Source organism: Eptatretus burgeri, chromosome 12 (assembly GCF_056783735.1).
Source record: "Eptatretus burgeri isolate ZD-2024b chromosome 12, Ebu_testis_v1, whole genome shotgun sequence".
In the NCBI taxonomy this organism is placed as follows: domain Eukaryota; kingdom Metazoa; phylum Chordata; class Myxini; order Myxiniformes; family Myxinidae; genus Eptatretus; species Eptatretus burgeri.
The window spans coordinates 11,040,143-11,060,688 of NC_140972.1; the positions used below are offsets into that span (position 1 = coordinate 11,040,143).

The following is a 20,546-nucleotide window of genomic DNA, read 5'->3' on the forward strand; positions in this document are numbered from 1 at the left end:
TGGAAGTCTGGAGCCCGAAGCCTGCAGTAGCTGAAGAGAGTCGAACGAGGAGAGCCCAAAGAAGAGTCCAGGGTGGAGAGTCCAGAGGCGGAGAGGCGGCAGCGGCGAAGGCAGACGAGGGGGTGCTCGCGTCGGTGCCAGGAGCTGCACGCCCGAGGGAGGCCGGCAGCGCGTCCTGGCCGAGGTGGAGAAGCACACCAGGGACAATAAAGATCCTCTATACCCCGAGCATCAACAACCCCCTCCTGTTTCCCCCCGCGCTGAGATAGTGCGACCAAGGGGGCCCCCTTTCCCACCCCCTGCCAGACACTGTCTGCGAGGCCCGCGGATTTGAGGCGCCATCGCCGCTCCGCGTCTCATCACCAGACGGGTAGGCGCGACCCGGTCTCGGCCTCAGGCCCGCCTCATTATTGGGGGTATTTCTTTTCCTTGGTTTTGGGTATGTGTTGTCGGCGCCGTCTGTGAAGTAGAATTGTATGTGTTGCCGTGTGCTCGGTAGTCGGTATTAGCTCTGCATTGTTTTCGCTTTTATATTTGCTTTTTGTGTAAATGGAATTGTGTTTTTTTTGTGTGCTTTTGGTGGAATTGAATCTGTGTGCTTTCCGTTCGTCGCGAATAAATGTGCTTTATTGTTGAACTGTTCTCCCGCTTCGCTTCGTCTTTTCCTCCATTGAATCCCCATCTCGCTTCACGTAAAGGGTTGGTAGTGGGCTGAATACGCCCGATAATTAATCGAACCGTCGAGGTCGACGATAACACCGCTCGGTTATTCTGATAGTACGGAACGGGTCGCCGTGGCCCGTGTCCAAAGTCGACCTGCGGCGAGGTGCGATCGCCCGGTCTACCCTCCGCGTGGGTACTTAGGTAGGTCGAATTTGGCGAGCAACCCTATCCCACGCGGGGGCTGATTGGCTCGATCGCGGTGAGACCGAAAGGTCCACCCGTGACTGGTTCCCGGCGTTAGTCCGAGAGGGTCACGACTGGATTGTCCGTCCGGTGGGCGACGTGCCGCGATTCGAGTTACGTGGCCGTCAGCACGCCGGCGGGCGCGAAATCCGCAACACTGGTGTCAGGTCGTGCGATACAAATCCATCGCCCTCCTCGCGGCACTGGTATCGGAGAACAGGAAAACAGGCTCTCCTGTCTCCGGCTAAATTCACGGGAATCGGTCCAGGGGTGAGAGAAGCGACCCCCGATTCCCTCCAAATTACGAGCGAGTTAAATTAACCCTTCACGAGAAGCAAGATGGCGTCTCAAGGCGAGCGGGTGCCGGGTGGATTAGGTATGTGTAATAGTAATGTAGAATCCATGGCTCAGGACGGGATCACCGTGCAAGAGAAACCCGTACCAGAAGGTTGGGAAAGGCATCGATGCAGTTCATCTGGTCGGTTTTTTATTATAACCCCACCGCTAAATGTAGTCAGTGGGAGTGGCCAGGGCAGGTGACAATACAGCACGTTATGGAACTCGTGCAGAGCATAAATGACAAACTGGATTACAGGAATGCCGAAATGAAAGAAAGGAACAACGAAATGAAGAGAAATACGCAACAAATGGAAAATAAAAAAATGGATGGAAACGCACTCGAAGCGAAAAACCAAATGAAAGAAATGCGGGGTGAGATGCAGAGCATGGGCATAGGCCTGCAGGCAGGCATTATGGCAATGGCGAGGAGCGAAACGCGGACCACGGGCGAGAAAATGGCGCTGCCACGTGCTGGGACGAACGAGCTGGGGGAGTGCAACGGCTGTCAGGCCCGCGGTCGGGGCGGGCGAGAAAATAATCTCCCGGGAGACGTGTAAGACGAGACACGAGGTAAAGAAGGTATTAGAAAAATTAAAAGAAAGCCAGGAGGAGACAGAGGAGGGATTGAAGGTCGAAACGGTGGAGTGTGAGAAAAGACTTCAAGACATGAAGAGAGTTGATAAGCTGGGACTGGAGGGAAAAACGGAGACAGAGGAACTGGGAAGACGGGTAGAAAACCACAAGCGCAAGCCGGAAGAACAGTTCGAAGCCAAAGCAAAGTCTGAGTGTGCGGAGATGAGAAAGGAATTGGAAAATAAAGTTTCTGAGTTACAGAAACACCAAAACAAAGAGAGGGAACTACAAAACGAACTGAGAGTGTTAAAAGAGGAAAGGAAGAGAACGGAAAATGAAACTTTAAGAAACCACACTGTACAGAACGAACAGCTGGAAGCGAAGGCCAGACTAAAGAATGAGGAACAAGAAAGAGTAATGAAGGAAGAACGAATGAGACAGGAGAAAGAAATCAGTCAGTTGAAAGAAATGACGAGATTGCAGGAGGAACAAGAAAGACAGTGGAATAGAAAACTGAAAGAGTATGAATTTGAAACTGAACGACAAAAGGAAAAAAATAGGTTTGAATACGAGGAGAAAGTAAAGGAGCAAGGAATGAAGCAGGAAGGAGAAATCAGGAGATTGAAGGACACAACGAGATTGGAGAGGGAAGAACGAGAGGAACAATGGAATAGAAAACAAAAAGAACATGAATCTGAGGTTGACCAATTGGAAGAAAAGCTGAGGCTGGAGTACGAGATAGACAAAGAACAGCGAATGAAACACAAACAGGAGGTTAACCAAATGAAGCAAACCATGAAACTGGAGAAGGAAGGACAGGAGAGGAAACGAGGAAGAGTCGTGAGAGAACAGCGAATGAAACACAGGAAGGAAATGAGCCAATTGAAAGAAACGATGAGATTGGAAAACAAAAAGCAGGAGGAACAGTGGGAAAGAAAACAACAACTCTATGAGTGTGAAATTGAACAACTAAAACGGAGGGAGAACGAACAGCTAATGGGACTCAGAGAGAAAGAACGACTCAGATGGGAAAGGAAAAGGAACCAGGAAGAGACAGAAAAAAGGAACCAGGAGAGAAAATGTATAGAGACACGGGAGACAGAAAAAATAGAGGAGAGACTGCACGATGAAGACGGGGTAAGTGACGCGCACACACACACGGAGGTAGTGGAGGACAATGGGGGTGAGCTGGCGGACTGTGTTGGGACCCAGTGCGAGCACCTGGATGGCCTCCTCCAGGAACGAGGGGAGGGAGTATGCCCCCTTGAGGAGAGTCACGACCAGGTGAGTTCGGTCGTGCTTTGCGAGGTTGAGGGGAGGAGTGCTGCGAACGGGTGCTTGGAGAGCTTGGGGGGTATAGAGGCCCCGGAGACCCTTGTGGGGACTCGAATCCCCAGTGTGGTTCTCCCTGTGTGTGTGGTGCAAGGTGTGAGTGCGTCCCCGTGTGTGGAAGCGACCCCGTGTGTGAGTGGTGTGGTGGCGATGGTGCCGGAGTGCGTGCTTCCCAGCACGCCGTGTGTGGATGAGGCACCGTGTGTGAGAGAGGCCGTGTGTGTGGATGAAACGGCCAGTATGAGTGAGGAACCGTGGATGAGTGCCCCCGCGTGTGTGAGTGAGGCACGGTGTGTGGATGAGGCACAGCGGTTGAGTGCCCTCGCGTGCGTGGGTGAGGCACCGCGGGTGAGTGCCCCCGCGCGAGTGAATGGAGCACCACGTGTGAGTAGTATGGTTTGTGTGAGTAGTGAGGCACGCGTGAGTGAACGGCCGTGTGCAAGGTCGCTGTGTGCCAGGGAGACCGTGTGTGTGAGAGAGCGGTATGAGAGGGAGATGTCGGTCGGCATGCGGGAGCACGCAGCCGCGTCTCCCCGTGTGAATGTGATGGTGTGGACTGTGTGCGTCGTAACACGCGGGAGTGCGTGGGTTGAATGGCGACGACGACGACGACAGATGAAAGAAAGCCGAGTAGCGGCTGTAGCTATTTCGGGGACCGTGCCGGGTTCGCCCAGCAGTGAGCACGCGGTCCGTGCTGTGCAACGCACGAGACCACCACGTGCTCGCTTGCGAGAGTGAAGTCCCGGTCCGGAAACGCACGCGGTGGATTTGCCGATCCCGCGGACGGACAAAGTTTAGGCAGCTAAATGGATTTGGACCAGACGGGTTCTCCACGCGATCGTGTGTGTTAAGCTCCAACGGGCAAGGCACATGTGTTCGCGTGGGGAACCCCTCGAGACGTGGGGCTTGTGTTTTTTTTGCGCACGGTGACGTCATGGCTGCACGTGTGGTTGGAATCCGGCAGGAGGGGTATCTCTGCCGGATGGCACCGTCCAAGGAGGGACGAGGAACACGTGCAGCTGCATGACGTCACGGACAGGTGCAAAGTGCGCGAGCTCTGAGTTGCCGCGCAGGTGCTGCGCATGGGAAAAAAAAAAAAAAAGCAAGCCTCACTTTCGGGTGTACAGGATTCCTGGGCAAGGGGTGAAAGACCCCCTTACCTGGGCACAGGATGAAAACTAGTTAGGGGGAAGGGTTAGCTTAGTTAGACCGACTTCATGGGGCAGGGGTAAGTCCTCATGGAGTCCGTGGAATGGATTAGTTAGAGGGATTTAGTGAGCTTTAGGTTGGGAAATAAAATGATTTATTTGGAGACAGTGACAGACTTGTGGATGTGTAGAGGGGACGTAGTTTAGCTACGTAGTGTTAAAAGGAACGTGCTATAGTGTAAGGGACGACGTGGGAGCACGAGTTAGTTAGGGGATGTAGTTAGAAGGATGGCAGAGTTCAGCGGTGTGTGTGTTGAAGAGTTGGTGAGTTATGAGGTGAAGACATGATGAGTGAGTGAGGCCAGCGGGTCTGTGTGAATGGAGCGAATGGGGAATGCATGGTGCGATGAGTGATTGGGGGGAGGAGTGACTCCCGCCCAAGGGACCCCGGGGTCAGTGTAGAGTGAGTTAGCTGGGTTAGTCAAATTGAAAAATGGAGGTCGTTTTGTTGGTGGGAAAGTAGGCTCGAGACCCATTTGGAGGGGTGCAGGAGCCCTGTTGACGGGCTTGGGAGCGTGGCTGCGAAAGGTGAGTATCGCTGAGCGGGTACCCCGGGCACCAGGCTAGTCGGCCGCGGTAGGCCATGGGTCCATGGGGGGCCGGGATAGAGTAGTGGGCACGGGTGCGCCTGCTTGGTGCGGGGGCCCGGGGCGCCATTAGTCGCGTGGGCAGTGTTGTGGGCACGGGTGACCCTCGGAAAGGGGCCCGGGAGGCCGGCCTGCCACGTGTGCGTTTCAGGGAGGTGTTATGGGGGCACTCCCGGTGTTAGGGAGCTGGTAGGCTCGGAGGCAGTGTAGTGCCCGGGGGTGCCATAGCGGGAGATTCGGCAGAGGGTCGTGCCTGCCAAAGGGAGCCACGTGTCCCAGCCAGGAGACCGTGTGAGGGCACGGAGAGAAAATTGGGGGGGCGAGGCCCGAAATTGTAAGGACACCAACACAGGCGACGGGAATCTGGGTTGTTAGAACCAATAGTTTAAGCGAGAGGCACTTGTTGAAAGCCCCGGGGTAGTTTAACAGTTAAATGGTTAGGGTAGATTAGGAAGTGTACCCCTCCGCACCATCCATCCCCTCGCTCTCGTTGTGGGCCGCTGGACCCACTTTGGTTATAGATCGCCGAACTCTGGGGAGGCCATTCTGAGGCTTCGTTGGGCCTCGACACAGGACGTTAGCTCTCCCTTATTCCCCTCCGGGAAGGGAACGTAGGGGTTGGGAGTAGGCTAGGTGACAGAATAGGTTAGCCGAACAAGGACGATAAAGGGGGTTAGGGGACGATTTATAGTGGGGAAGTAAAAATAAAAACAATAAAAAAATAAGTTGGGGCTAAATTGGGGTTTGACAAATTAAGGGAGTGGGTATGTACAGTGACAGGCAAAGGCGATAGGTGGGAGGGAGACAGGTAGGTAGGTCCGAGCCCGCCCTCCAAGTGGCCAGCACCACCGCACTCCCTCCACCAACCTCCACTGAATGGCAAGAGCTGGCCAACTTCATCGGCTGGCTGTGTTTTGCTTCAAGGCGGAGGCCGGCCAACTTCATCGGCAGCTGTTGTTTTGCTGCAAGGCCTGTGCCATCGGCTGGCCGTGTTTGCTTCAAGGCCTGTGCCGGCCAGTTCATCTGCTGGCTGTTTTTCTTCAAGGCCTGTGCCGGCCAGTTCATCTGCCCGCTATGTTTGCCTGCAGCGGCCTTCTTCTGCGGGCTGTGTTTGCCTGCTCACCTTTGCCATGCCATGCCCACTGCCCACGTTCACCAGCCCCGTTCAATTTTTGCTTTGCCCCCCCCCCCCTGTTCATTTCCATGTGCGCCAGGATCAGAAAGCAACAGTTTGCAAGCTGCGAGAACTGCCCTGTTGGCAGCTACAACACGGGCCTGAAGTGGCGGCCCGTGCACCGTGTTTGTGTTCACCCATCCATTCGTTGTGCTCATTGCGTGTGCCACTTGAGCTGGCACGGAGACTGCGTTTGTGCAGCCCATGCACCGTTGTGGTTCACTGCATTCAGTTCAAACCGTTCATGCATCCATTCGTTGTGCTCATTGCGTGTGCCACTTGAGCTGGCACGGGGACTGCGTTTGTGCAGCCCAAGCACCGTTGTGGTTCACTGCGTTCAGTTCAAAAGGGAAGGCCTTGGACTGCGTGTGAGCAGCCAGCCACGTTCCCTGTCACCTGCATTGTTTGAGCCAGAGACTGCATGTGGGCAGCCTGGCTCCCTGCTAACTGCTTTTCTTTGCAGAGTTCAGTGATCCTGGGCCATGGTTTAGTGTAAAATTTGTAAGTTAAGGTAAGATGTACTGTACATATGAGTGCGCCCCCGGCATGTTTGTCTTAGCGCCGGCAATTTTATTTAAGTCGTCCGTGTGAGTGAGTTTGTTTAGGTAGTTACGCAGCCCTCAGGTTATTTATTTTGGGGACACGAATACCATGAATGTCGCACTCAGGGATCCGTAGGTAAAATGTACTAGGGAAAACCACACATGATGGCACACGAAAATTTGACGACTCGGGACGAGTCTGTAAAGGGAAGGGGGGTAGTGTTGTGGTTACCAGATTCGCAAACCACCATTCAGGGCCCTTAGGTGAGGTATCTCGGTAAGTGCATGTGTAGTTAGGCTCAAACCCGTTGTCTAGTGGGAATACATGTCATTTATAGGTGCTGCGACTCTTCAGGATAGCCGTTTTCTTTTACTATCTTTATTTTGGACCAACCGCCATGATTACCATCACAACCACAACATCAACCACCGACCACAACCACCGCTTCACCACAACCGCCACGACCTTCACGTCACACCTCGCAACCGTAGCATCGCCACCGTTCTTGCCCCGCTGTGGGTACCGGTGTTGGACTCGTGCAGGGCGCACGTTGAACAGCGTGTACAAAATCACGGATTTTGTGCTTCAAAAACGGATCAAAAACGACACACGCCCACTTTTTGCCGTCCAATCGGTGAGCGAGGGGCGATTTGGCCCCGCCTCCAGAACGATCGATATATGCAAATTTGTGGATCAAAAAGCCTTCACGCCCACTTTTTCTCGGGCCAATGGGGAGCGAGGTGAAAGGTCGAAGGGAGGGGGTCAAAGGCGAAGCTACGGGGGGATAAAAAGGACGGTGTTCGTCAGTCAGCAGAACGAGAAGGAGTCGGAACGGAGTGAGAAGAGTGTGGAAGTCTGGAGCCCGAAGCCTGCAGTAGCTGGAGAAGCTGAAGAGAGTCGAACGAGGAGAGCCCAAAGAAGAGTCCAGGGTGGAGAGTCCAGAGGCGGAGAGGCGGCAGCGGCGAAGGCAGACGAGGGGGTGCTCGCGTCGGTGCCAGGAGCTGCACGCCCGAGGGAGGCCGGCAGCGCGTCCTGGCCGAGGTGGAGACGCACACCAGGGACAATAAAGATCCTCTATACCCCGAGCATCAACAACCCCCTCCTGTTTCCCCCCGCGCTGAGATAGTGCGACCAAGGGGGCCCCCTTTCCCACCCCCTGCCAGACACTGTCTGCGAGGCCCGCGGATTTGAGGCGCCATCGCCGCTCCGCGTCTCATCACCAGACGGGTAGGCGCGACCCGGTCTCGGCCTCAGGCCCGCCTCATTATTGGGGGTATTTCTTTTCCTTGGTTTTGGGTATGTGTTGTCGGCGCCGTCTGTGAAGTAGAATTGTATAAGTGTTGCCGTGTGCTCGGTAGTCGGTATTAGCTCTGCATTGTTTTCGCTTTTATATTTGCTTTTTGTGTAAATGGAATTGTGTTTTTTTTGTGTGCTTTTGGTGGAATTGAATCTGTGTGCTTTCCGTTCGTCGCGAATAAATGTGCTTTATTGTTGAACTGTTCTCCCGCTTCGCTTCGTCTTTTTCCTCCATTGAATCCCCATCTCGCTCACGTAAAGGGCTGGTAGTGGGCTGAATACGCCCGATAATTAATCGAACCGTCGAGGTCGACGATAACACCGGTCGGTTATTCTGATAGTACGGAACGGGTCGCTTAAGTGGCCCGTGTCCAAAGTCGACCTGCGGCGAGGTGCGATCGCCCGGTCTACCCTCCGCGTGGGTACTTAGGTAGGTCGAAATCGGCGAGCAACCCTATCCCACGCGGGGGCTGATTGGCTCGACGCGGTGAGACCGAAAGGTCCACCCGTGACTGGTTCCCGGCGCAGTCCGAGAGGGTCACGACTGGATTGTCCGTCCGGTGGGCGACGTGCCGCGATTCGAGTACGTGGCCGCCAGCACGCCGGCGGCGCGAAATCCGCATACATATATATACATATATATATATATATATATACATATATATATATATATATATATATACATATATATACATACATATATACATATATATACATATATATATATACATATATATATATACATATATATATATACATATATATATATATATACATATATATATACATATATATATATATATATATATATATATATATATATATATATATATATATATATATATATATATATATATATATATATATATATATATATATATATATACATACATATACATATACATATACATATATACATATATATATATATATATATATATATACATATATATATACATATATATATATATATATACATATGTAGATATATATGTGTATATATATATATATATATATATATATATATATATATATATATATATATATATATATATATATACATATACATACATACATACATATATACATATATATATACATATATACATATATATATACATATATACATATATACATACATATACACATATATACATACATATATACATATATACATACATATATACATATATATATATATATATACATACATATTTCTATATATATATGCTAGATGACCCATGAACCTGTTGTGACAGCGTTTGATGAAAAAATTCATTTCAAGAAAAAAAAAAAAGATAGCTCCAGCGAACTATACCGCTGAGGTTGTTTGCATTGATCAAATACTCCCGAAGAGTACTTGACTGAATCAGGAATTGATTTTTTAATAATTTTTTTTGTTGCCCAATTTGAACGAAACTTCATATTGCACACCTCAGGCAAATGGTGAGTAGGTTGGGCCAAAAATTTTTGCACCACCATGTACCGTTTTGGCTGTATTGGGGGAACATACATACATATAAGATTAGAGTTTAAGTAATAAAGATATATATATATATAGTGTGTGTGTGTGTGTGTGTGTGTGTGTGTGTGTGTGTGTGTGTGTGTGTGTGTGTGTGTGTGTGTGTGTGTGTGTGTGTGTGTGTGTGTGTGTGTGTGTGTGTGTGTGTGTGTGTGTGTGTGTGTGTGTGTGTGTACCAGATGCACCTCCAAACTGTTATGGTGAACATCGCCACGGATTATGTCTCACATGGTAAAATTACACAATATACACAGAACAACCATCCATCTGCCACCAGACGATTGCTCCTGCTAATGCAGATCATTCAATCAGAAGGCACTTGATGTGATCAGCGGGAAAATCGAAGCATGTGGAGTGTAACGAGTACTCCGCCGACCCGATTGGACACAGTCCTACACCAAAGTGTCACCTCCGACACAGAGGTCTCTGCCCGTTGACTCTGTCAAATGTATGAACGTCTGATGTATAAACAATGAATGTGGTCATCATTGGTTTGATATTTATCGACACGCCATTCTGATGAGGGCAAGTAAGCCAGAAATCCAGATCGGTTGTTTCGTTTGATGTTTTACTGATGTTGACCAAATAATCTTTGTCTGTACTCCATTCAACATTCAACAATGTTGTTGTCACTGTATCCCAAAGAGAAGTGGTGACTATTGACATCTCCAAGGTGAATGATCAGAGGGTTTCTCATCATCATGATTTGTCACTCCAAAATCAAAGCCAGCATCTGTTGTTTCTCATTTATTTATATTTATCATTTATGTTTCTCGTTTTTCAGATGTCAAGAAGGTTGTTCCAGGCTGGGTGGAGTTACATTTTCCGAGGCTCTCCACATTCACACGGGGCTAATTATTTCTCAACCTACACTTCGTCATTTTGTCACCAGTCTTTACAACTCCGCTCTCCCTCGATTGATGGTACGCCGATGTTGTAGTTCAAGGTCAGTTCCTGTATGGGGTTGTTTTCAATGAGCCAGGTTTTCTGAGATCATCAGTATTTCCTGCCATTCTGCTACTGAGTTTTGCAGTGGAATTTTGAGGTGAGGGATTTTCAGACCCAAAGCTCTCTCTGAACTTTAGCCTCCTCGGTGATAGAAGGTGTCCATGCAATAGGTGTCTTGGACGATACACCTGTTTTTATCTCTCCTTTTTACAGAAGGCATCTCACCTCACTGATGGTCAGGCAGGCAGTATAATGACAGTCTGGGAGTTGAATTCAAAGTTGCTCTGTTGATCTTGCAGGATTAATCAAGTTCAGTCTCAATTCCTTGTGCATGACTTGACCATGACCATCGTGGAGCACATTACTCTGCAGTTGAGTGTTGCGTGGCACAACTGGGTGCTTGAAGTTGGTCTCAGCTCCATATTTGATGTTGGCCAGTTTCTCGAAGGTACAGTTCCTCGAGTTCGCTTTGTTTTTCGGCTCCTTGGTGTGTCATTTGAATATCAACTCCAAGATGAACTGGATAGTCATTCTGCTCGAGGAATGTGCCATCACACATTATCTGGAAGTTTTCCTTGGCTTTACTGTGTTTCATGACATGGAAGATGTACACCTTTGCCTTGAAATGATTGGCATTTGGACACTGTGTGTGGTCGCACTCTCTGAGTGCATTCAGCAACTGGGTTGGGTGCAACAAACGTCCGAATTTTTTTTTTCCCATTGAGTGGTATCTATGTCGATAAATGTTTGTATGCCTGAAGCCCAAGTGAAAGATGTGATGATGTCTGATTCAAGGCTCTGCCGCATGAGAGACAGGGAGCTTGGTTCAAACTGTGATGATAAAAGTTAGTTCCAAACTTGTTCAAGGAGACAAAGCATGAGTATTACGAGGTGTACTTGATAGTCTCGCTGAAGAACCCGTGTTCATTGATACTCACTAAAGAACTCATGCTGTCCACTTTATCCAGCAGGGCAATAATGAGGCTGTATAGATTACCGAGGTACAGGACGAGAACCCTGACAGGGAATGGGACAGAGAAATAAACAAACTTATCATCGATCAAGAAACATACTTCATCAGTCCTGAATATTGAAGAGAAAAACATCCAATGTTTTGGCATTTTTCGGGAAAATAGTTTGGCCTTCAAAAGAAACACATACAAATAACATTCAATGTGATGCGCAACACAACCAGGATGAACTTAGTCCCTGTTTGGTGCAATATTTAAGGAGAAGGGGAAGGAGGGGGGATGGGGATGATGACACGTTCATATGAATCAGTCAAAAAGATCCCCTCCCCCCTTTCAAAACGTTTTTATCCCAAAACACAACTTTTGCTCCAATGGCTTCAGGAAGTTCACACACCGTCAGAAAGAATTTGTGACACTTGCTGTGAATTACATGGAAAAGGATGAATATCTGCAAAGCTTCGCTGATGGCCGGTGATACAGAAACATGTCTGTGGATTAATTACCTTCCCAAGAGATGAAGGTTGGGGGGGGGCTATTATTGCCCAAGTTTTTTTTCCCCACCTGTGGAACCAACTCCCACATTCTCTTCAATCTCATTCTTCCCAACAGAACTTCATGAGCACTGTTCACCACCATCTCAGATCATCCCCCATCTGAAACCATGATCTTTTCTTCCACCATTAACCCCTCAGCCCACCTCATTTCAAATTTCCAGCTTTTCCTTCCTGAGAGTTTCCTTCTGTATCCATCCTGTCCACCCCATTTCTCCCTCTAACCATTGTTTGTCCAAGTCTCCCTCTATTTTGTTCTTCAACCCTGCTGTTGGTGTTTCCCCCTCTCCCTACTGTTCCTTTTGTTCTGTTGCATCCTGGTCCATTCTGTGTTCCAGCTCTTCCATGAGCCTTGACTTTGTACTGAAAGAAAGAAAACAGGATTTGAAAGGTTATGTGGGTTGACTGGCATTGCAGGAAGTGGTGTTGCAACTGACATTGCTTTTTGCAATAGATGGTGCTGTCTTTAACAGACTGCCACTAAGCCAGCAGTTGGATTTGTAACTTAAATATCTCCTTTCCCAGCTCTCCCCTGATCTGGAAAAACCTACTGTCGTCGAAAATACTTGTTAACTGTGCAACGGATGGTTAAACAGTGTGGATGTGTGGCAGCTACTCCTCGCTTGTCATGGCCCCTGTAACAAGAGCAGTTGTGGCACAACGGTTCATGGTCACCAGTCCAGTTAAGAGGTGCTATCGGGGGATACAGTATATATTGTCGCGGTGCTGCGTGGTTAAGCTAAACCCCCCCACCAAAATTGTGGTGACGGGCGGTTAACACCGCCAGCCTGGATAGCCAACGGTTTTCCTTAAGAGGCGGACAAGTTGATCCTCGGAGATTATAATGCGTGCGGGAGGGGTGGGGTGTGGCACTGGCGGAGCAACGGAGGCACGGGGAGCACAACACAGGGGGATTTATACTCTAAGCCCACGACAAATACACGGACACAGCAACTTAAAAAAAACACGGGATTTAATGAAAATAGACAAATACTTACAAGGGACAATAATTCAGATATAATAATAATCGTGAGATAAATTAAACCTAAAGTCGAGGCGACTCTCCACACAGACCTAAATACAGACAAGGGGAAACAAAATAAAAGAAAATCCCTCCTTTATTCTGGCACTTAGCTTGGTCCAGAGATGGTCTTTATGGAACTTGGAATCGAGGCGCTTCATCCTGCACATGTTGACGCGCCCAAAAATGGCGCCAAGCCGCTCTCTCACAGTGGGAAAACGTACATCAGGCAATTTGTGTGCGGTATTCAACACCAAGGCTCAGAGACCCCATGCAGCTTATTTGTGCGTCGATCGTCCCCACTGACCCGCTGCTTTTCAGAATAGCACCACCCCCTTCGGTGACATACCCGAGGCATTGGGGCCTGTCTCCCACGACCCAAACCAAGAGCCAATGGCCAGCATATTGCTCAGTACGCGAGTTAATTCACCTCGGCACGAATACGAGAATCATGCCTTCTTCTTCATACATCAAAGGAAAGTCATTTCTTTGTGCCAAGAGGAGAGCAAAGCGAGATCCTCCATCCTAGCCACATTCCTACCACGACGACAACTGCCTCCCTCACACCGACCTCGTGTGTTCGCTCCCTCTCTCTCTCGACGTCACACCGAATAACTGTTCCACCTCCGGGGTGTGGCTTGCTCGCACGAAACCCGGGAAGGCAGGGCTTCTGCCTGCTCGGCACACCTTACTTGCTTATTGTTAGCATTGCGTTTGTTACAAAAACGCGCTTCTTCCTGGTTGGCTTCTAAATACAAAAATGTACAAATTGGTCACAGGGGGCAATCACAAACTGGAGAACTTGGTCATAATCCCTCTCTAATTGACACCGCATCACCCCCCATGTGGTGACACATAACACTTAAGCTCACAGTTTCCTGGCTTAATTACATCGACATGTCTCCTACACGTCCATGGACCAAACAATTCTATTCAATCCTAACTTTCCTATTAAATTCCTTCATCAACCCCCACAACCGTAACAATATTGTGACGGTTCTGGAAACCATCATGCTCCAAGGCAATAGCACAGAACATATAGTGAGTGGTTCCTGAGATAGTTATGTCATTAGTATTCATTCCCGGTAGCCCTTCCCTTATGTGTGGTGGGTTTATGGGTCACAAGTGTTGTGTGGGATGACATAGTATTTTTCTTTTCATTCCTTTCCTATCTTGCTTATCTGCACATGAGCCGCTCCTTCATGCCATGTATATCACGCAGTCAATTTGCATACACGAGCCAATTCCCATTTAAAACGTGTGCCATGATTCAATGGCCACTTCACTTCAACCTTCACCATATTCTAACCCCAAAGCTACAACATTCATGCAACAATCCAAATGCCTTTATAATCATCACCACACCATTGAAACATAACCCAAGCTTGCTGTTCCTTCACCATTGCTGCCTCAACAATAACAAACAGCCACAACGAACGAGTATAACCACCACCACCATGAACCACCACACCATAGGCTTACCTCTACCATCGCCTCAACCACAATGACCACCGACGACCACCACTCCCTTTTGAACCAACAAGGAATGGGGGTGCGCAGCATACCATTACAGTTACTTGGACTCGGGACGTTCAGACATTGAACTCTGAGCGTGAGTTTGCACTGAACTCCATTCAACATCACATGGTTAGCCCCAGTGCTCCGCTCAATTATGGCCCCGATTTAGTGTAAGGCGCACATTCACACACGGAGAGCATGACCAGGCACCCCAGCGCCATGTTTGCCCTTTCTGGATTGTGGATGTCTGCCCTTTCTGGTTTGTGGATGTCTGCCCTTTCTGGATTGTGTATATCGGCCCTTTCTGGATTGTGGACACGTGCCCTTTCTGGTTTGTGGATGTCTGCCCTTTCTGGTTTGCGAACACGCGTCTTTTCTGGATTGTGGATGTCTGCCCTTTCTGGTTTGTGGACACGTGTCTTTTCTGGATTGTGGATGTCTGCCCTTTCTGGTTTGTGGACGTCTGCCATTTCTAGATTATGAATGTCTGCTCTTTCTGGATTGTGGATATTGGCCCTTTCTGATTTGTGGACACATGTCCTTTCTGGATTGTGGATGTCTGCCCTTTCTGGATTGTGGACACATGTCCTTTCTGGATTGTGGATGTCTGCCCTTTCTGATTTGTGGACACATGTCCTTTCTGGATTGTGGATGTCTGCCCTTTCTGGTTTGTGGACACATGTCTTTTCTGGATTGTGGATGTCTGCCCTTTCTGGTTTGTGGACACATGTCTTTTCTGGATTGTGGATGTCTGCCCTTTCTGGTTTGTGGACACGTGTCTTTTCTGGATTGTGGATGTCTGCCCTTTCTGGTTTCTGGACACGTGTCTTTTCTGGATTGTGGATGTCTGCCCTTTCTGATTTGTGGATGTCTGCCCTTTCTGGTTTGTGGACGTCTGCCATTTCTAGATTATGAATGTCTGCCCTTTCTGGATTGTGGATATTGGCCCTTTCTGGATTGTGGACATGTGCCCTTTCTGGATTGTGGACGTCTGCCCTTTTTGGATTGTGGACGTCTGCCCTTTTTGGATTGTGGACGTCTGCCCTTTTTGGATTGTGGACGTGTTCCCTTTCTAGTTTGTGGACATGTGTCCTTTCTGGATTATGGATGTCTGCCCTTTCTGCATTGTGGATATTGGCCCTTTCTGGATTGTGGATATTGGCCCTTTCTGGATTGTGGACATCTCTCCTTTTTGGATAGTGGACGTCTGCCCTTTCTGGATTGTGGATTTCAGCCCTTTATGGATTAAAAACATATATTCTCACAATCTCAGTGACGTCTGTGTCTCATGAGAACAACACATGTTTGACACATGTTGTGGTGAGTTGGGCTTTTAAATCGGTTCAAGAACAAAGGAGACAAACATGAAAAGGGAAATAAATGAAAGAGTGTGCATTCACTTTCAGTAGTACCAAAGCACATCCTTTCATGAAGTTTTAAACATAATTTAAACTTTTTACTCAAAGCCACCACCCCTCCACTCCACCCCTGCCCCCTCCCCATGGATTTCACATTGCTGTCCTCACGTTCTCGGATCAGTGCAGTGATGTGCAACACCTGGCCAGCTGAAAGCGAAGCATGCTGCGTGGGTGATATTGTTCCAGCGTTGCGATCAATTCAAAGACGGAGGGAGCCAACATTGTGATGAGAGAAACCACCACGCTGACCTGCAAAAGGAGAGAGACAAAGAGAGACAGAGAGAGAGACAGAGACAGTCATAGTGGGGATATTCGGTCAACATGAGATGGCTGTGCATAAAGATTGGTTTTGATGCTTTTATAAAACTAGAGAGCTCATAGAACACGAGTATCTACGAACAGTACTTGTACTGCACTTCAATTTTGATAAAATAATGATTTTAACGATTGTTTAAAAAAAAAAACAATCTGAAAGTTTAGTACAATATTGAAATAGTCCAGAAGCAGTCCCGAACAGCACCCACCCATATAACACAACCCCATTGAACCTTTACTAAAAGTGAAGAACTGCAAAACTGGAGGTTCTTGGAAGTATTAAGTCAGGTGATTCGTGTACTACAGTCTTCAAGTATATAATTAAATTTAAATAAAATAAAGACTGGAAAAGACGCATAAATAAATTAATTCCGGAATTTCCCACCATTTTTACGCAGTGTCCATTACACCACCTTATCTGACACATAGCATCAGTTATTTGTGCATGTTGTTTGTGTCCTTTATAACATCTTTAAAAACAGTAATTTTCCTGTTTGGAATGATTTTCAATTTTGTTTAACTGCCAGGCAGGTGGAGAGAGAGTAAAGGTATTATCTACTCTTCCTTGCGCCTGTGCGGTTAGGACACATTCACAGCCAAGGTATGTTAAAACAAAAGACTCATCTTCCTTTTTATGTTCCGTTTCATGTTCAAAATATAACATTCGATGTAAATAAGCTGTTCCTCGATCATAAACTGATAAGACGGACGGACGGACATGAACCAATTGCTTAACCCCGCTTTTCCCTTCACATGCTTGAAGTAATAATGTCTGCAGGAATGCCAACAAGGCAGGGACTTCAATATACCCTCACACAAATGGATTGGACCACCAGCTCCACAGCACCTGATATTAATTCCATATGGGAATATTTTCATGAAAGTCTACCTTCTCTCTTGCACCGGTTTATCCCATCGCGTCCGCAATTTTCTGATCCATCCTCTGGAGCAGTGAGTGGTTCACAAACTTTTTGGCATCATTTCCCTCTTTTTGACCATGCTGTACACCTGTCGACCTCTTTCCTGTTGAGGCATGATACCATCGATGAACAATTTGTCATGAGGTTGTGCGCTGGTTGCACCATCGACTTTGATTTATTTACTTTTATCATAATCATAATAATTATTTGTTCGTATGCGGCACAAGGCTGCGGGGTGGCGTCGTTGGCTGAGGGCGTCGGTGTGCCGCTGATGCAATGCCCTCTGCTGGTTAGAGTAGGAATTTGTAGTTTGTTCAGGGTGCCGGCGATAGCTCACCCACTCTTCACGAAGGACACTGTGGGTTCTTTCCATCCTTGGAGTTTCCTTTCCTGTTTTCCTGCTTTTTGTCTGTTATGTGCTGATCCTTTCACAGTGTACTTGCTCTTCCATGAGCCTCGACTATGTATACAAAAAAAGAGATTTTTGTGCAACTTCTTTTTTATTTGAACACTTTTTTCAAAATTTGTAGGCTTCCGGAATCCACGTGACATCCTTATATGGTCTCATTGAGATCCATGGACCACAGGTTTGGAACGTATACTCTCGCGTCTCGACCCTGATCCACTGGATCCTGAAGGGAAGTGGTTGCAGTCATGCAACATGCTTTTTCAACAAGGAAGACACTAACTTGATTGAGGGTAACTTTAATTCACTCTGTTAGGAATGCACCAAGCGTGTGTCCATCCTGAGGCAAAGCAGAAAACATAATCCTACAAATCTCAATGCTGAACCCTTCAGGCAGTTTCCTTCCTCCAAGTCAAGGTGGCACCTTGTCAAGTGTATCACTGGTGTATCCTTCCCCTCAATCCTGTCCCTCACCTCAAACATCATTACTACAGACTCTGCCCAAGATAAGGCAGAATGTCTAAACTCTGCCTTTTCCTCCATATCTCATCTACCTGCTTTCCGATGATGTACCCACTGTCTCCTGCACTCCATGTCCTCACTCGATAAGCGAGAGAAAGTTCTGTCCAGCCTTGATTCTACATGGACAATGAGCCGAGATGGCATCAGTGCCCATTTTCTCCAATCCTGCTCTGTCATTCTTGCTTTTCTTCTGTTGGTACTCTCTTGTATATCCTCCTTTGTTTGACTAGTACGGGCTTGTAGGGGCGGGCCCGTAGGGGCGGGCCCGTAGGTGAGTGCCAGTATGTGTTGCTTCGTGCCTGCAGTATCAGGTCCCCAGCATCAATTGTGACATCATATAAAACGAAGAAGAAGAATTGTGACGCCCCCTCTCTCTCGTCCTCCTCTCTCCCCCTCCTCTCTCCCCCCTCCTCTGTCCCTCCCCTCTCTCACCCTTCTCTCTCCCCCCTCCTCTCTCCCTTTTCTTGCCCCCTCTCTTGCCCTTCTCTCTCCCCCCTCGTCTGTCCCCCCTCCTCTCTCTTGCCCCCCTCTCGCCCTTCTCTCTCCCACCTCCTCTCTCCCTTCTCTTGCCCCCTCTCACCCCCCTATATCGCCCTTCTCTCTCCCCCCTCCTCTCGCCCCTCTCTTGCTCCCCCTCTCTCGCCCTTCTCTATCCCCCTCCTATCTCCCTTCTCTCTCCCCCTCTCTCTCGCCCTTCTCTCTCCCTCCCCTCTCTTGCCACCCCCTCTCGCCCCCTCTCACCCCTCTCCTCTCTCCCCTCCTCCTCTCTCTCCCCCTCTCTTGCCCCCCTCTATACCCCCTAGTCTCGCCCTTCCTCTCTCCCCCTCCTCTCTCGTCCCCACTCTCATCCCCCCCTCCCGTCCCCCTCTCCCGCAGATATTGGTCGACAGATAAATGGCCGTAACTTGGGAACCGCTTGTCCGATTAATATCAAACCTTGAAAAGGCACATCAGCGGGTCCCCAGCAATATTCCTGGCAAGTTTCAATCAGATCGGACAGTCAATCGTGCAAATAAATAAAAAAACATTAATTGTGACGTCATTCGTGACGTCATAGCATCGTGTCTTGTCATTGGTCGACAGATAAATGGCCGTAACTTGGGAACCGCTCGTCCGATTGATATCAAACCTCGAAAAGGCACATCCGCGGGTCCCCGGCAATATTCCTGGCAAGTTTCAATCCGATCGGACCGGTGATCGTCCGGTTATTAATAATTTGGGAAAAAATTGGCATGATACGGTGAGAAGGTGGGACGACACCTTCAGCTGCCATATATACACCTTTTCAACACTGAAAAAGCAGTAAAATGGCCGTAACTTGGGAACCGCTTGTCCGATTGACATCAAACCTCGAAAAGGCACATCTGCGGGGCCCCGGCAATATTCCTAGCAAGTTTCAATCAGATCGGACCGGCGGTCGTCGAGAAACCACGGTCGCAGACAGACAGACAGACAGACAGACAGACAGACAGACAGACAGACAGACAGACAGACAGACAGACAGACAGACAGACAGACAGACACACACACATTATTGGAATTATAGATAGATTCCCATGTGCCTGGAAGTCAGCAAACAGCACTCCAGTCCACAAGAAGGGTACAAAAAGAGATCCTATCGACTGAAGACCAGTAAGCTTACATCCAATTTTAACCAAAACCATCGAATCCATCATCGCTGTTGATGTCAAGTCTTTCCTCTTTTGAAACAGCATGATCTCCAATCCTAAGTTTGGATTCCAACCTGGTTGCTCAGCTCTGGATATGCCGCTGCTCCTTCGTCTCAAAATCTTTAAAACGTTAGAGGCTCAAAATCTCAATCTATCATCAAGAACTGTCTCCTTGGAAATATCCTTTGCATTTGACACAGTCTAACATCCTGCTTTGCTTTCCAAGCTCTCCCCCTGTGGCATAGAAGGCCACCTTCATTCCTGGATTTCAGACGTCCTCCATTCACGCAATCAACATGTTGCAATCAATGGAGCCTTCTCCTCTCCCAGTGGAGGCTGAAGTACCCTAAAGTAGTTTATTGGGTCCAGTCTTTTTCCTCGTCTACGTGAATGACCTCTCTGAGATTTAATTTTTGAGACGACTCCACATTGTATCATGTCGTACTCCATCCCAAAGACAGGCAGAAAGCAGCTGCATCACTCTCTGCTGATCTGGAATTGATTACATACTGGTCAGATAAATGGAACATGTCCTTCATTCCTGGCAAATCTCTCAATCTCAGTCTATCGAAGTGGAAGGATCACCAAATGAACCCACCTATCTATTCCCATGATCAGCCATGGGAAGACTATCAGTCTCTTGAACAAGTCGGCCTCACCATCAGCCATGACATCTCCTGGGCCAACCAAATAGCAATGCTGGCCTCCAAAACCAGCCGCGGACTGGGCATCCTTTATCGAGTCAAGCCATGCCTTGAAAACCAGTAACTATTCACAGTCTAGGTGGTCATTGTTTGTAGCTTAAT

The 20,546-nt window shown here is 48.2% G+C and overlaps 1 protein-coding gene across 3 annotated transcripts in view; it reads right to left on the reverse strand.

Annotated features, from left to right (window-relative positions):
• TMC3 (transmembrane channel like 3) overlaps positions 1–20,546 on the reverse strand; it is a 97,318-nt gene that overhangs the window by 45,009 nt on the left and 31,763 nt on the right. For all 3 annotated transcript variants that reach the window (XM_085849482.1, XM_085849483.1, XM_085849484.1), the window contains 2 exons: positions 16,047–16,156; positions 11,367–11,445 (listed from right to left, as the gene is read on the reverse strand). In XM_085849482.1, coding sequence (XP_085705608.1) covers positions 11,367–11,445; positions 16,047–16,156 — 189 coding nt within the window. The remainder of the gene's footprint in view (positions 1–11,366; positions 11,446–16,046; positions 16,157–20,546) is intronic.